Source organism: Rhagoletis pomonella, unplaced genomic scaffold, assembly GCF_013731165.1.
Source record: "Rhagoletis pomonella isolate Grant_MI unplaced genomic scaffold, Rhpom_1.0 Rhpom_scaffold_00498, whole genome shotgun sequence".
Taxonomy (NCBI): domain Eukaryota; kingdom Metazoa; phylum Arthropoda; class Insecta; order Diptera; family Tephritidae; genus Rhagoletis; species Rhagoletis pomonella.
The window spans coordinates 39801-56935 of NW_023459052.1; the positions used below are offsets into that span (position 1 = coordinate 39801).

The 17135-nt window shown below is 36.7% G+C and overlaps 3 protein-coding genes and 1 pseudogene across 3 annotated transcripts in view; 2 read left to right on the forward strand and 2 right to left on the reverse strand.

The window, feature by feature from the left end:
- Nucleotides 1-6299, forward strand: part of LOC118751025 (nuclear pore complex protein Nup214-like) — a 17674-nt gene extending 11375 nt beyond the window's left edge. Inside the window, exons 2-11 of the mRNA XM_036485784.1 lie at nucleotides 20-207; nucleotides 271-1182; nucleotides 1239-1461; nucleotides 1530-1825; nucleotides 1899-2080; nucleotides 2144-2488; nucleotides 2934-3974; nucleotides 4056-4216; nucleotides 4276-6046; nucleotides 6105-6299. Coding sequence (XP_036341677.1) covers nucleotides 20-207; nucleotides 271-1182; nucleotides 1239-1461; nucleotides 1530-1825; nucleotides 1899-2080; nucleotides 2144-2488; nucleotides 2934-3974; nucleotides 4056-4216; nucleotides 4276-6046; nucleotides 6105-6132 — 5147 coding nt within the window. The 3' untranslated portion in view covers nucleotides 6133-6299. The remainder of the gene's footprint in view (nucleotides 1-19; nucleotides 208-270; nucleotides 1183-1238; nucleotides 1462-1529; nucleotides 1826-1898; nucleotides 2081-2143; nucleotides 2489-2933; nucleotides 3975-4055; nucleotides 4217-4275; nucleotides 6047-6104) is intronic.
- Nucleotides 6300-6304: 5 nt separating this feature from the next.
- Nucleotides 6305-8726, reverse strand: LOC118751027 (digestive organ expansion factor homolog). Its single transcript, XM_036485786.1, has 3 exons — nucleotides 8390-8726; nucleotides 7612-8331; nucleotides 6305-7513 (listed from the first exon to the last, which is right to left on the reverse strand). The coding sequence occupies exons 1-3, from the start codon at nucleotides 8655-8657 to the stop codon at nucleotides 6384-6386; spliced, it is 2118 nt and encodes a 705-aa protein (XP_036341679.1). The 5' UTR covers nucleotides 8658-8726; the 3' UTR covers nucleotides 6305-6383.
- A 371-nt stretch (nucleotides 8727-9097) lies between these two features.
- LOC118751028 (DNA ligase 1-like) lies at nucleotides 9098-13330 on the forward strand. The gene is given in 9 exon segments (XM_036485787.1): nucleotides 9098-9417; nucleotides 9476-9892; nucleotides 9952-10124; nucleotides 10225-10679; nucleotides 10681-10694; nucleotides 10759-11242; nucleotides 11244-11382; nucleotides 11470-11715; nucleotides 11794-13330. Coding segments are annotated over 9 exon segments (2439 nt in total). The 5' UTR covers nucleotides 9098-9268; the 3' UTR covers nucleotides 12156-13330.
- A 149-nt stretch (nucleotides 13331-13479) lies between these two features.
- Nucleotides 13480-16965, reverse strand: LOC118751030 (annotated as a pseudogene).
- Nucleotides 16966-17135: the final 170 nt, after the last annotated feature.

The following is a 17135-nucleotide window of genomic DNA, read 5'->3' on the forward strand; positions in this document are numbered from 1 at the left end:
ATATTTTTTCGTTTCTTAGCGTTCATTCTACCCGACGTCATATATGCTAAATCAAAGGGTCTACCTGTACACCTGCGAACTACTAAATTACCTAATGCACCCAATACGCTGGCATGCAGTGCAGATGGATCGATGTTGGCAGTAAATTATACTCTACAAGGTTATGGGGTTTTGGATATATTTCATGTTCCGTCATTTGCTGCTTCTGTAAGGCCAAATTATTCATATTCAATGATACGATCTTCATAAATTTACGCTCATACATTTCAGGATATTAAAACTTTGTACAGCATACGTTTACCCGATCAGAATGTATACGCTTTGCATTTGCTATGGAACCCAGTGCTCCCGTCAGTGGTTGGCGTAGTCCTTAGTAATGGTAATTTCGCTCTTTACACACTTAAAGATGGTGGCGCAATTGAGATGCGATCAATTACAAATCAACAAATACAATGCGGTTGCTGGTCGCCGAAGGGAAAGCAAATCGTTCTCGGTCATCCCAATGGAAAGTTGCAACAGTTCAAACCCGACCTCACACCAGTAAAAAGTATAGTGTGCCCACCAGGTGTACATCCTGGTCCTTTCGATACCATTGCATTGCACTGGTTATCCACCTTTCAGTTTGTTGTAAGTTTCTTACAACAAGGGGAGGAAGCAATGCCGAATATGTACATTGTGAATGCGCCGAAAGGTGGAACGCCTGTCTATATAAATTACAATGATGTGTGCTATAGTGGGTCTGAACCAAGGAGACAACAAGTTAATTTCTTGCATATTGCGCAGTGGAATTTGTTATTGGTAACTTCCGCAAATGGAGTTGAAATAGGGCTCTTGGGCACCAAAGAAAACACAGAGCAGCCACAATGGGTGCATTATATGCTACTAGATGAAGCACGCATTGAAATGCCACTTACTGAGGACAGCGATGAGACATATCCCATTGGGTTAACATTGGATACATCCCCGAATCATCAGTTAACAGTGGGAGAGCAAAAATTACAAACCATGCCCGTTATCCACGTGCTTACAACACACGGTCATCTGTTGTGTTTTAACTTTTTGAATTTGACAGCTAACGCTACTAATATTTGTTCGCCACCGGCACCAATTAATTATGCAATGGCAAAATTTAGTACTTTAGATGAAAGTTTAATGAGGGTTAAGGTTTCTAAGAAAGTAGAAGTAAGTTTAAGTTTCGAGAGTGGTAAATGTAAATTATTTTTCAACTTACATTATAGAATGAACGTCAAGATTTAGAATTACCATCAATTGATCCACCACCACCTACTCCAACACAAGCGTTTAGCGTTTCAACGCAAAACAATTTCAGCAATCAAAATACATTTGCTTTTGGCGCGCCAGGAAACCAGAATTTATTTTCGGGTGGTTGGGACCAAAAGAGTCAAGGTGTTAAAATCGGAGTGGCCACTACTAATAATGAATCGCAATCTAATTTGTTAAGTAAGTAATGTAATCAGCAATGTATATAAGTATGTAATTGAAATGATGTAATATTTATATTAAAATAGACAAACCATTGGTGCAAACTGCACCCATTGCTAACAATGCGCAAATAAAAACTACACAACCAGCAGAAATTTTCAAGCCTCTATATACTGTCTCGCCAGAGTTTGCGCCACCACCAATTCAAGCACAGCAGCTGTCTCAACAGAATTCAGTTCAAATCGACACAGCTGGAAAATCAAAAGCACAAATGTTGAATTTAAACGAAACGAATAGTGTAATACAACAAATGATAGTAATGCAAATGATGGCTTTTGAAAAAGAAATAACGCAACTTGGTCAAAAGTCAAAACTCGCACTAGTGAGTAGATTTCTTTTATTATTTCAAAGCCGAGTTTTTACTTATCTATTTTCATTTCTTCTATTTTCGTAAGAATGAAGATCCAAGTGTTATGAAGAGTTATAGTAAACGTCTAATAAATCTACAAGAAATCATTGAACAAGCAAATGAACGTGACTTTGTGATGGATGTTCAAGATCTTCGACATTCACTAACGGAATCATATGAAATGCTAAACGAGTGTCGTACTAAATTGGAAATGTATAAAAATCCAGAGTAAGTTTCCCAGTATAGTTTTAACCAAACTTACAAATACGTCTGTAATATACATATCTGCAGTGAAGCTGGTTTTAAATATTTATCATTATATGACTGCGTAAGTCAACGTCAATTGAAGAGTCTACAAGGCTATCTTGCCATTAATCAAGGTATAATGAAACGCCTTGAAGAACAAATGGACATACAGTGGACTTATTATCAGGACTTGGTGCGACGCAATTCCAAGTCTCAAATGCGCATACCATGCCTAGATGGCATCTATCAACAAATGACTAAATTGAAAAACTTAATAACACAGCAGCAGACGAAATTGCATTATATAAAATCGACTATCAAGCAAAAAAACTTGGGCAGTGGCAGGGTGAGCAAAAGTACATTGAATACGCTGGAGATGAAATCAGATGCGTAAGTTGAATTTATGCTTTTTCGTATGTCTGATTAACGTAGTTAAAAATATTATTTTAAAACACACAAAAAATTTAAAATATCTAATTTTCGAAAGCAAGCCAAGCTTTGAATTACCTTTTTTTCCCAAACATTTGTATGCATTATCTAAAATTTTAATTATTACTGAGTTAGACCTACAATTTTTTTGTTTTAATTACTTAAAAGTCTTGTAGTCGGTAGTTTATTATAAAAAATACAACTATTACAATCTCTGCTTTCAATCCTAGTAGTCGCTACTAGTTTCATCGATCACCCTTTGCATTAAAAAAAAAATAATCCGGGGTTCTCTAAATCAAAAAACAAAAAAAAAACAATAATACATGACAATTTTTTTAAGTAAAATTATTTTATACTTCTCGTAAAAACAATTTTTATTTGTCCACCGCCTCGCCAATCCATTTAGCGGTATCGCGTCCTTAGCAGATTCTATACTTTCGATGAGTATGCACAATATCACAGATGTAAAGACTAATAAATTATCCGAGAGCAAATTAAACGCTCTACGTAATTTTACAAATCAACAAGTAAAGACAACAATAATCAAACCTCAACGCCCAAATCGTGTTCAACTAACATCTGAGGTTATTTTGGAAACGAAACAGCTAATTAAGAGAAAAGAGTCCAAAGAGAAGGAAGCCAAAGTTATTAAAGCAATTGAAAAAGCGAGTGAGGCCCAGGAAAAAGAGAAGGCTGTAACTACATTTAAATCGACACAACCCAAGCAACCACATGAGCCACAGTTCCAGCTTACGAAAACACCTTCAACAATCGGACTTTTTGGCAATTCACAGACTTCTGCAGCAACATTTACACAAGCAAAAGATGCTAATTCAACGCAGTCTGTGCAAAAAAACAATGCGCCATTTTCGACGCTTAATTTTACCAGCAGCAATATGTTTTCAAAAACTGAGTCAGCCAAGGGTGAAAAGATGCCTGAACTATCGAAATTCATCGGGAATGTCAACACTTTCAAATCCGATGCTGTTGAGAGCAAGACTAACGAATCTAGCATGAGTGAAAAATCCACTCCTGCAGGACCTAACTTTTCGTTCATATCAAAAAGCGATGCAGTTGATGCCAACAAACCGCCGATGAGCACATTTAACATTGGATCAAAAGGATTTACCGGGTTCGGACAAGAGTCGACCGCGAATACCAATGCAAATACAACATTTATCAATCCAAGTAAAACGGTTGATTCAAATACCGCCAACCAAATGAACAGCACATCGAAATCGTTTAGTTTTGGCAACACTTTTAGTGCTCTAACCGATTTAAAAATTGGAGCAACGCAAACCCAATCGAATGTGCCACCCGCTACGAGTTTACCCGCTGCAACCGCAAATATATTTGGCACAACAACTGTTCAATCTACCCTTTTCAATAAACAGAATGAGAATCAATCCTTTGCTAGTTCAGTACATACGTTTTCAGGTGCAACAAGGTATGTACAAATTTATTGACAATAGTGCATGTGATGCAAAATATTTTTTTACCTTTTATTTAAAAACTGTTTCGATCTTAGTACTCCCAGTTTAGGAAAAAGTGAAGCTATGCCAACGAAAAGTACGTCTGAAGCTGCTGTTCCAGCAAAGGATGTCACTAAATCGGGACAGGTTGCTACAGCGAGCGATAATGAGGAAATGATTTTGAAACCTTTAAATATCTGCAAGCCCACTGCAAAGGGTAAGTGTATCTCAAATATATCTTTAAAGTGTTTATTTTTCTTTTTCCCATACACACAGAAGCGGTGAAGCCAAAAGAGGGCACTGTGTTTTCCTTTAGCTCAAATAGTGAGAATAATCCCCAAGGCGCTTTTCAACCTATGCCCGACTCCACAACGTCGTTGTCACTGCCTAAAGTTACTGATACAACATCATCGACAACTGTAACGTCTACGCCATCAATATTTGGCAAAAGCGTAGCAACAACAGAAACGTCATTATTCCCACCATTCAACGCCAACAGCACAAATGTCTCTACTTTTGGTGTTGGTGGTGTTACTGGCATTGGCTTCGGCACAGCACCTAATGTATCTGCGCCAGTGGCGAGCTCTATTAGCGGTACAGGCGCTTCCGCGTTCTCCTTTAGCAACTCAACCGTGTTCAAGCAATTGCACACATTTGAAAAACCTACAACTACAAGCACTCCGACTTCTTCTACCGGCTTAAGCACTACACCTGCAATAGCAAATGCGCCAACAGTTCCTGCCACAACAACAATAGTTACTGCTTTTACGACCACAACAGCTGCAGCAACTGTCCCATCAGTTGCTACCACTTCAGCACCGATACCTGCCACTACTTCATCAGCCGCAGCAACCACAATTGCCACACCCACACCTGTTTCTTCAGCAGCAATAGGCGCAGCTACGGGTGCATTCTTTTCTGCGATTGCCGCTACAAAAGCAACGGGCGATTCTTTATTTGGCTCTTTAGGACAATCAACGCCTGCTGCAAGTTCCGTAAGCACTGCATCTAAAATTGAAAATGTCACTCAACCAGCAGGCAATGCATCGGCGTTCGGAGGTTTGCCTTTGGGTGGTCAAGCGCCAGCAAGTGGTGGTAGTATTTTTGGTAACGCTGGAAGCGGTTTTGGTGCTACCACGGCTGGCATATTTGGCGCTACAGCTGCTGCTACCATGCCTACCAACCCCTCTAGTGCAAATACTTCCTCGGGTTCAATATTTGGCAACAGCGCCGTTAATAGTGGTGATAACACATCCGCATCGATTTTCGGTAACATCCCTGCCAAGCCAGCTGAAGCTAGTGCGGGATCGATATTTGGCAATGCAGCTGCTAAGAGTGCAGAAAATACTGGAGGATCTATATTTGGTAGTGGCGCTGCAAAGAGTCCGGAGAATGTCAACGTTTTTGGTTCACCAACATCAGTTGGCACGGCCGCAAGCAGTGGCTCGATATTCGGGCAAAACTCTTTGGGTCAATCGAGCGGTAGCATCTTTGCTGCGGCAGCCAGCAAACCGGAATCTACATCCACCGCTTCAGGATTTAGTTTTGTTGGCTCGGCTTTCGGTAGTGCTGCTAAAAGTACCGCCGCAACGGGAGGGTCTATTTTCGGTGGTGCTGCAGCTGTAGCACCCGACTCGCAACAATCAAACATTTTTGGCTCACCAACAAGTGGTTTTGGTGCAGTAGCCACATCACCGTTTAGTTCATTCTCACAGGGCGGGTCATCAGTGTCAAGCACTGGTTTTGGTTCACCCACACAGCAGCCGCAAGGAGGTGCCTTTCCGCGTAATGTATTCGGTGCCGCGCCCTCCTTTGGCAGCCCGCCTGCGTTCGGCGCTCAGCCTAGCTTTGGGGGTGCGCCTACTTTTGGCAGCCCCAAAGGATTCGGAACATTTGCCACACCACCTTCTAGCTCATTTGGTGCGCCAACAGCACAGAGTAGCAATATATTTGAAGCTTTGGGCTCCACAGACACAGGCTTATCTTTTGGCAACTTGGCACAAACTACAAATCCTCCACCAAATGCCCCTAAACCTATGTTCGGCGGGTGAGTCAGAAATGACGAATGTGCAGTAAATAAAATAAATCAAAAATTTTAATTTCAGCTCTTCCTTCATGAACTATCGAGCATAAGCGTGGTGATGGTAAAACATAACGTATTCAACGGTCAAAATAATGCTGAGAGTGCTGGCGGTATTGTCAAAGATTACATTGAAAATACATACTTGACAGTAGAAAATATTTAAATCATTGAAATTCTGCTATTGAAAATACACGTATTACGGGAATGCAAAAAAAAATAATGGTCTAGTTCACTTTTTTAAATTTTTTATATTTACAAAATCTAACTTAAACATACAGATGTATTTAATCAAGATCAGTTACTACTTAATTGTGAAACTATGTATAGTTTTATTTGAATTTTGCATCTCTGCGGCCGATTCAGTTCCAAGAATCGCATTTAGCTGTATTATGTCATATTTCGTATATAGCACAGTTATGCTCATCGAATCGTCTAATCCATCGGCCGCATTCTGATTACTATCATTCATCATATTAACCATCTCGGAATACAATTGCGGCCACATTGGTGGCTGATACATAATCAAATGCCGAATGCCCTTTATTCTTGTACGCTGATAGAAGTGATATCGCTCTGAATAAAGCAAAAAGTGCACACCACTGTGGTAGAACATATCACGTGCCCGCGCCACTTTTTCTCTCTTGGTATATTCGCAAATTTGTGCAAAATTGATTGATTCTGCTTTCAAATAGTTACGCAAGCGTACGTAGTCAAAGTAACTGGGCACATATATCATACAATGGGCGAACGACGGCTTTCGATAGCGTGGCAGAATTTCTTTGACAAAATATCGGAAACGTGCATCGAAGACAGAATCCAAACTTGTGGTGTCCATTAAGTGAAATATTTGTGGTGTTGTGACGAACACGTTGTTAATGTCGCCCTGAAGAATTGGATTCGATACAGAAACTTTGCCACTGTAATTGAAGCACTTATTGGAGAATAGTGAACGTATCTCGGGTAGCTCATGTGATGAAAGTACAATAGTTTGTCGGTAAAAGCGGCACAAACCATTCAAACACCATGGACGAACGCGTTGCAAATTTACGCTACTTAAAGATTGTGGCTGCAAATGCAAGTGATCTATTACATGTAGTAGGTTTTCCCAATTCTGCGCTAGGAACATCTCGGTTTTATCCAATATTAGGATTTCGATGGAGTTCAGAAAATCAAAGGCACCCGCTTCATTGTTGTTTGAAGCCATTCCCAACCGTAAACCCAACGGCGAAGCCAAAATTATATCTGACGCATTAAAATCCGTATAAAGTTTCAAGCTTTTCTTAGTTATAGAAATGCCAATCTTAAAATTATCATCAATATTGCCTTTAAAAGTTTCGACATAATCATCCGATTTGGGTTTGGTTTTAGGAAAACTTAGGCTGTCGCCGGTATATTCCTCGGTAAAACGGGGGTAATTCATTACTTTTCCATCTATAAAAAAAAAAAAAATCATTAAATTTTTAGTTGTGAAATTTTATCCATTTGTTCATAAATTTAAAGCAAAAACTTAAATTTATACATTTACCTACCCATATTTTTACCATACAATAGCCGCCCCATATTTGTCACCGTTTGATATGCGCACTTTCGGAAAGGTAATATAATGAGCACTTTGGGTCGCGCTAATCCTTGATCTCGATAGCTATCCGGTATTGTGATCATATTTGGCGTAGACGTTAATTTCATATTATGTTTCAAAATGAGGTTGCGTGTTTTTAACATGTGATTCAGTACGTGTGCGGTGTAACAAAATCGTAATTCATTTACTTTGTCTTTGGATACGCTGGGGTAACAGAAATCTCGGTAATTATTAAGAATTTGAAAAACTTCTAGTTGAAGGGGTGTGATTTCCTTTGATATATTATCTAGTATCGTTGCTCTGACACCCATTGTTTGCAAATTATCAGCATTCAGTCGTTTGATACTGCTGTTCCAATCGAGTGAATTTGTTGCTTCATCTTGACATTCAAGCTGCGGTATTTGTGTCCTCAATATGCCTAACTGAGGCCATGTAAAAATGGGTTTCTTAATAAGGGCCTGTTGAGACCATAAATTATCAACCTTTTCGAGCGGCAAGTCGAAATCAAAATGCAGCGCAAATGTATCATCCAACTTCACCGGTTCCAATTCTTCAACTTCTGTACTTTCTTCTACTATGTCCTCTTTGATTTTATGCTTTTCATCGGTGACTAACGATTTCTCATCTGAAACCTCATCACTCAAATCATCGGCCCGTACATATCTATTATCTACTTAAATTGGATAAAATTTAACCATATTTAGTTTTACTGTTTTTTATATGCTTACCATTCGTAGATAGTGTATCCATAAGCTCACCAAAAATATTTTCTTCCTCATTGTCGTCCTTATACTCTTCTCTTATAAATTCCAAAATTTTACCCTCGGTATCGTCAAGTTTAGTTTCCTCCTTTTCTCTGTAGGACTTTTCTAAAAGTGCTTGTTTCCGGTGCTGCTCCATCATCTCCTTTGCTTTCCGTTTGAATTTAAGATTCTTATGTGCCTTGCTCAAATTCGCATTTCGCACCTTTGCTTTAGGTTTGTTTTTGGGGCGCATTATATGTAAATTATTACTTATTACCTGGCAAGTAACTAATTTAAGGAATCTAGTCAAAATGTTGTTGCAATCACGTAAACATTGCGTTTTTTATCCGACCATGCTGTTTTATAGTGTTGCCGTATCCAATATAAAAGCCTGATATGGATAAATTTAAAAAATACAGGGCAATTCCAACACCAAAATAAGAAACTAAGCCCGTTAAAGAATTTTAAGCTGGCTTAGTTTTTTATTTAGGCTGCGTTTCTTCATACATTCCGGATAATCCCATTTCACAGCCGGAATAAACAGAATGCGTATGAAATATACGTGAACATATCATCAGGAACGTTCTAAAGTATAAGTAAACAAAAAAATGTATTCCAAACGTTTAGAATGAATAAAGAAATGCAGCGTTAATAGTTTACAAACATTTTCCTATAATATTTAACTTTCAGATATTTCTGCACTTTGTCAATGGCAAAATATATTACAAAAAATCAACCCTATTAATCTGGCACATCTGCATTTAATTATTAATACAGCACACCCTGTATTGACTTTTGGCGCTTGCATATTTGCAACTAGTTTCACTACAAGCAAAAAAAACAAAACTAGAAAAAAGCGTAAATATGGCACAAAAATCTATAACGTTAGTTTCCAAAACATTAAGGAATCCTTTCGTACGTGTTAATATCCAAAATACATTTGTTTTTAGGTCATTCTTTAAGCCAGCTGCGAGTGCAAAAATTGAAGAGGCGTCGAGCGCAAAGCGCTGCAGGTAGTTTATACAAAAACGCGCTAAACTTTTTTGAGCAATAATTGATATCCTATTCAAGACAGGAAAGTCCACAATCGAGTGAAAAGAATGGCGAGCCAGAGCAAAAGGTTCTAAAACAATCTGCGGTGTCTCCCAAAACGGAAACCAAGAAAAGTATACAGATTAATGGTAAAAGTAGTGAAACGAAGAAAAAATCACCAAAGGCTTCTAAAGAATCTCCCAAAAATAAACTTGAGCAAATTCCATTGAAAAAGGAAACCGCTGAGATCAAAAAGGATGTGACTAGTGAGGCTGCCAAATTGGTAGACGAAAAACCTACAACAGCAGCTAAAGGTAGTGCAGAAAGCCTTAACAAAAATGAAGCTTTGAGTGTAAAGAAACTTTCGGTTGAGTCAAACCAATGTGGTGCCGAATATAATCCAGGAGCAACGAGATATCATCCTATAAAGGACGCGTATTGGAATGGAAACAAAAAGTGAGAAAATTGGCATTTAAATTTATTATTTGTATTATTTACTATACTTTCCAAAACAGCACACCTTATTTGGCTTTGGCCAGAACTTTTGAACTAATTGAAGACACTAAAGGACGTTATAAGATGGTAGAGATACTCGCAAATTTCTTATGTTCAGTGTTATTATTGAACACAGATGATTTACTGTACTGTATTTATTTAAGTATCAACCAACTGGCACCGGCTTATGAAGGTATGTTTATTTTAACTGAAACTGCAAATTTCAATAAGGAAAAAGGTGCGAGTATTTAGAAGCATATAAAAAGAGAAAAATTCTTTCCTCACATTTGCAGGTGTTGAGCTTGGAGTGGCAGAGACTACATTGATGAAGGTTATAGCCGTATCTACTGGGCGTGAACTAAAGTTTATTAAAGCTCAAACGCAGGAAATTGGCGATCTTGGTATTGTTGCCGAGCGCTCCAGAGTTTCACAGCGAATGATGTTCACGCCAAAACCTCTAACAGTACAAACTGTCTATCAGAAATTGAGAACAATTGCGAAAAGTTCCGGCAAAGCCAAATCACCAATTATACATGATCTCTTTGTGGCATCACGATATTCAGAAGCGCGATTTATTATAAGATCACTGATTGGCAAGATGCGTATAGGAATTGCAGAGAAAAGTTTGTTTCAAGCTTTGGCAACAGCTTTAGTCAACAGTCGAGCGTACGATGAGAAATGTCCAAAGAAGGCGAAACAATCTGAAGCTGATATAAAGAAGGATATCGATGATATTACTCTTCTGCTAAAAAACGGCTTATTGGTAAGAGAGAGAGAATGTTTATAGTAGAACAACAAATTTAAAAAAATAATAATAATTTTTACAGCCAATGTCCAAATTTCGACAATATCGTATCGACACTACTCACTCATGGTATCGATGATCTGCTCAAGTATTGTTCAATGGAGCCAGGTGTTCCATTGAAGCCAATGTTAGCGCACCCAACAAGGGGTGTATCCGAGGTGATGGATCGCTTAAAAGGCAACATTACATGCGAATGGAAGTATGATGGAGAACGGGCGCAAATTCATCGTGACAAAGATGGCAACGTTAATATATACTCTCGTAATCAGGAAAATAATACAACCAAATATCCCGACGTAATACGGCGCATAGATGAATTCAAAAAGGACAGTGTTGAATCATATATAGTTGATAGTGAAATTGTTGCATGGGATATTGAACACAAACAAATTCTGCCTTTCCAAGTACTAAGCACACGGAAGCGAAAAAATGTCGATTTAGAAGAGATCAAAGTGCAAGTCTGCGTTTATGCTTTCGATTTACTGTATTTGAATGGCGAGGCGTTGACTCAAAAAAAACTTCGCTGAACGAAGGCAATTGCTAAGAGAAAACTTTAACGAAGTTGAAGGAGAATTTCAATTTCCAACTTCATGCGACACAAATGATCCGGACGATATACAAGGCTTTTTGGAGAACTCCATTAAAGGTTGGTTGAAAAATGTAATTGATATTATAATGTAGATTTTTTAATTTTAATTTAATTTCGATATATATGTAAATGCTTCGATTTTAGGAAATTGTGAAGGCCTGATGATCAAGTCGCTAGATAATGACGCATCTTACGAAATTGCTAAACGTTCACACAAATGGTTGAAATTGAAAAAGGATTATTTGACTGGCGTTGGAGACTCGCTAGACCTCGTTGTTATCGGCGGTTACATTGGCAAGGGCAAACGAACTGGTGTGTATGGCGGCTTCTTGCTCGCCTGTTACGATGATGAAAATGAGGAGTATCAAAGTATTTGCAAAATAGGCACAGGTAAGTGTAAATTGGGCTATGTCTTTTAATGCGGTATGTGGTAGTAACATAAAACAACATAAATCTTTCATCTTTAAGGACTGAATGATGATGATTTAAATGCACATGCCAAATTCTTTAAGGAGCACACGATACCGGCACCAAAATCTTATTATCGTTTTGATCCCACCCTAGCGCCTGATACTTGGTTCGAGGCTGTGCAGGTTTGGGAGGTAAAATGTGCAGATCTTTCATTGAGTCCCGTACACAAGGCTGGAATTGGTATTATTGATCCAGAAAAGGGCATATCACTGCGGTTTCCACGTTTCATACGCATGCGTGAGGATAAATCAGCGGAGGATGCAACATCTGCACAACAAGTTGCCTACATGTACCGCAATCAAGATCAAGTCAAGAATCAAAAATCGAATCCCGCTGAATTTGATGATGATTTTTATTAATCGTGTAGAAAATTTAAATATGTATTTTTATGAAACCTCTATACGATGATTTACCTGTTTATTGCAAATCGAGAAATTTATAATTTTACAATCTTGCACAGCCAGTAAAATGATTTCAAATGAGTACCAATGTATGTCGCAAATAATTGCACTAGTATGTATGTATAAGAAAATATTACGAGTTGCTAACGAAGCTCAAAACATAAAAAAATTTTAAATTTTTTCCGCATTCAATTCGATATGATTCTACAAGCGTGAAGCTTTCAAATGCAGAAGATTTCATGAAAATATTTCCCTTAGAACCACAATTATAAATATTTAAAGCAAGTTTTTGGTGCAGCGAATTCAATATTTTCGCATTGCATATGTACCGATTTTCTTACGATAGCAGAGACTACAACCACAGCGCTGGGCACATGTTGCTAGCTCTAAGTCGTCAACATGTTAACAAAATGACGTTGACAACATGTTGGCTCGGAATCGTCAACATGTGTCTTTTAGAGAAATGGTTGCGGTCTGTGCTACTCCAGCGTAGCCACAGGGTGCACTTGATTAATATTTTTCGTCATTCGTTGCTCAATTTTTTTTTTTTGATGATGCATTTCCGAACGTTTTTACTGCAATCGGAAATAACTTTTTTGATGATGCATTTCCGAACGCTTATTTGCAGTTTATCGGTTTTAAATATTTAAAGCTGCCGTTCTACTGGGAATATTTTCATTAACTTTTCGGAATTTTAAAGCTAAAAACTTGAATCAAATTACTCTTCAATAAAAATACAATCTGTGCGTACGATTATTAAAATCGAAATATAGCCTAAAACTAAAGTTTCAGTGAACTGAAGAGCTATCAGCAAGAAATCTTGTCGAAAGTTGGCCCACTATTCGGAAATGCAGCAAACCAAAGCATCCAAACGTTAATTGCTAGAAAAGTCCAATTTGCGCAACTAAGTTCCAATTCGGCATCTAGCCGCGTTTGCGCATATTGCACATTTCTATCAATTATAGTTTAGAAAATAAGAGACTGATGCTTTGTTTTTCCGAATAGCCCTTAGCTTGGACCTTCTTTGATTTGAGAGGAAGTTGAAATTTTTGAAGTTAGCTTTTATAAAAATAAAAAATGTTATTACATTTTTGTATGAAATTATTATTTTTTAATTACCCGTATTTGAAATAAAAATAAAAAACTTAATAAATTGTGAATTTCAATACTCTTTCAAGTGTGAACTTACGTGCAAAAAACCTTAAAAATATTTAATGTTTAGTTTCTTTTTGGTATTTTATTATTCACTTTCTACTATTTATATTGCATTACATTAATACGATCTTTTAACCTAAGGCTTCTTTATATCATATAAGTATGTATTATTATTTTCAACTCCGTTGTTTTGTAATCCAATTATTTAGCTAAATTTTTCATTAGGTTTCAACCGTTTGGTCATAATTTCCGCTTGAGATTTCCACATTCTCATCGAAGAATCCCAACATTAGCATTTCTTTTTCAGAAAAGTTATAAGGAAAATGTAGACTAGTTGGCACGAAAATTTCCCCGCGTATGTTGCTAAGGAGATAAATAAATACATACAAGTAAATTAATTGTTGAAAACGGGGAACTTAAAAAAAATCCATACAGAATTACGAATTTAAAATAAATCACCTCTTATCGTTTTCGCTAAAATATGTACGTCGATATCAATATTTACGACATATTTATCGAAAACGTAATCGATATATTGGGGAATATATTCGAATCGAAAATTTTGAATTTTTCTAAAATTTTTTTAACACTACAAAAATTTCCAATTTTCGAATCCTACGAAAACAAGAATATACGCTATTATTTAAGTCGCTATCTATATTTATATATATTTATCCATTTTATTTTAAAATTCCGAATATACAAAATAATATATTATGGAGATGTCTTAAACTGGAAAACCCTTTGAAACTTTTATTGATCTGTCAAAACTTCTTTGAAAAACACTCAAAAGATTTCAAGTTTTTCGAGTTTAAAGGTCATTTTCACGATGAAGAATGAACTTACCGACTCAGTTAACTTTCAATTTTCATTCTGAAAATCGGTAGGTTAAAACTCCCTTACCAACAGGGAGTAGCAGTAGAGCAGATGATTCGATTATTTTTTATTATTTGGTCTCTAAAATTAATTTTTTCATACAAATTCTCAATTATCCAAATTTATTTCATAAAAAGAAGCGATCTAAAACCAGCTTTTGGAACTGTCGCCTAACTCTGCAACACGAACGCTGATTTTTGGGCCTTGTAAAGAATGAATCGATGCTTCGGACGTGAACAAATTAACCAAGAAAGAATGTCGCACCAACTTTTATTTATTTTTTATTTTTTAATTTACATGATCTAATAAAAAGGTAGAATATTTTTTAACACGTTAGGGACCAGAAGCAACAGCAAATTACACGTTAATGTTGATTTTGCTCTAATGTTACTCCCTGTTTCATATGCCTTGGAATTACCTAACTTTGAATATGTAAATATTACAATACCACAACTTACGAATTTGGTGTCTCATTATAGCCAATGGTGTATTTATAGGGTATATTTGTGGCAGCACGTTTCGAGGCGCACCAAGTTGGCTCGTATTGCATCGCATAGAAGGGATAATCGAATGCATTAATATATATTTGAACACATAAGCCATGACTGCTGTAATATGGTTGACTAGAGGCAGCCGGCTGGAAGTGACCGCAGCTACCCAAACGGACATTCTGATGGCAGGTATAAATGCGTGTACCCTTGTCGCGACTCGAATGCAAACATTGTACATGGCGGGCGGCGTCACGATGATCGATGTGGGTGAAAACATCAAAACCGGGACCAGCCATATCACAAGCTACAAACATACATTCAGTGAAAAATTAAAAACCGCTTTGATAAAAACCAATACCATTAAATACTTACTATCTATGCTGCGGAAAAGGTAGTCCTTACTCAGACTTCTGCCGACAGCCGACGCTAGCTGTCCGCCAAAACTGAAACCGAACATGTAACCATTGTCCGGATTGAAGCCTTCGTTTATAAGCAGCAGCATGCGCTTTGTAATTACGTTGGATATCCTGCGAAAACTTCTGTACAACCACATATAAGAGTCTTGCGCAAAAAATGCATAGTCTATGCACACTATGCAACCGCCGCGATGGTATGTCAGACCTGTAATTAAATCAAAAAAAAAAAAACAAAAGCAACCACACCAAATACCATAATTTCATAAGTTTCATAAGCTGCATCAGCGTTTAACACCTACAAAAATTTTACTCACGTTCAATGAGTGTGAGCACCCATTCGGTTTCGCAACTTTGACGCCAACCATGCATTATGAAGGCAAATTTTTTCATCCGGCGAACAGCCAGACTTAGCCAAGGCGCTGGTTTCATCACTTGCGCTTTCGTAAACCTTTTCACCATTCCTAATTTAATTTTCATTCTTAATTTTTATTTCACTTACATACATACATATGTACACATTTATTTATTTGAAATTTTTGTATTTTATTTCGTTAAACCTGTTTCAAGACAATTGGAGCCGCACCCAAACGTACGTACCTGTAGTATTTAAAACGTATACCCTTGCGAAACTCTTTTTCATTTTCCCAACGTCTATTGAGTCTCAAGGTCTTCAATTGTTTTATTAAACCTGCGGGCTGGAGTCTACCAAGGCAACGGCGACAGGTGCGTTCATTACGAATGCCATCTAAATCCTGTTGATCCCCATCTTCATTGGCAATAAGCAATTGTAAGAGTGTTAAAAATATAAGCAAATATAAATTTAGATATTTCGAGGTCATTTTTAAACGCCGAATTGTAATGCACTTTGAACATTGTTTGGTTTAGAACGCTTTGCTGACATTTGTACTACTGTTTGTTGTTATGGAGTTTGTGGTAATAAGCGTTTGCGGTTGACTGATTTACTATTACAAGTTGAGAAACTTTTTCCACAAAACTAGTTTAAGCAGATAGTAGGCAATATGCGTAAGCAGATAGGGTTTAAAAATATAATAACATACAATTTTAATTTTTTTTTTCACAAAAAGAACGGAAGTGACCTAAAATAGAAAAATAATAACTCGTACTGTTTTTTTTTTTACTTTTCATCAAATTAAGATCTTTAACACTAGAGAGACTGAAAAACCTACGTACCTTGAAAGACGGGCGGGGGTCATTTGACCCAACTACTTTAAAATTAATTTTAGTAACAAAAAAACTTATAATGTAAATTAAAAACTGTTAATTCATTTTAAAATTGAAACACATCCATGAAATAGAAATGCCTTCAAATTAAATTGTATGCAATTTTAATAAAAGTCACGAAATACCAATTTAGAAGGATAACTGGCGACAGATAGATTGGCAGTAGAATTGAAAATGGATCAAATGAGCCCTTTTCGTCTTTATAGTGTAAAGCGCTTGAAATTTAAATCTGGACTTATATTATGAATAATTTTAATAATGGACATAAGTTATGCGCAATTTAAAAATGGGGCCTCAATTTTGGTAATGTAAAAAACATTATAATATAATTTTTGGTAATTTACCAACTAGGCAATATTTTTTCGGTTAATTCTGGTAATTAGAAAACAGGGCGTACGAATTTTTTTTTAATCTAAAACCGAACCATTATGAAAATTTTTGATATTGAAAGTTAAAGTTGGATATAACTGCTTGATATGGGCCATTCCATTGAAAAGAGGAAAACGACATACATTTAAATATGCCCTAATTATCTCTATTTCAGTAGTAAACTCTTTTTGAATAATGTAGTCATAAGCTGTGGGAAAATATTATAAAAATCAAAATATGTTTTAATTTTTTTTCATGCATAATTACTTAAATATTTATTTTTTAATATTTCTATGAAAATTTTTATAAACCTCACTTTTATTGAAAACGAAAGCGTATAATTCATATTTTACAACACAAATACATCGTTCGTGAAAATTAAGTGTTTT

Coding starts and splice junctions, on each gene's coding strand:
- LOC118751027 (XM_036485786.1), bottom strand. CDS start 8,657: ATGCGCCCCAAAAACAAACCTAAAGCAAAGGTGCGAAATGCGAATTTG. Junction 8,332..8,389: donor GGATACACTATCTACGAATG/GTAAGCATATAA, acceptor CAATTTAAGTAG/ATAATAGATATGTACGGGCC. Junction 7,514..7,611: donor ATTGTATGGTAAAAATATGG/GTAGGTAAATGT, acceptor TTTTTTTTATAG/ATGGAAAAGTAATGAATTAC.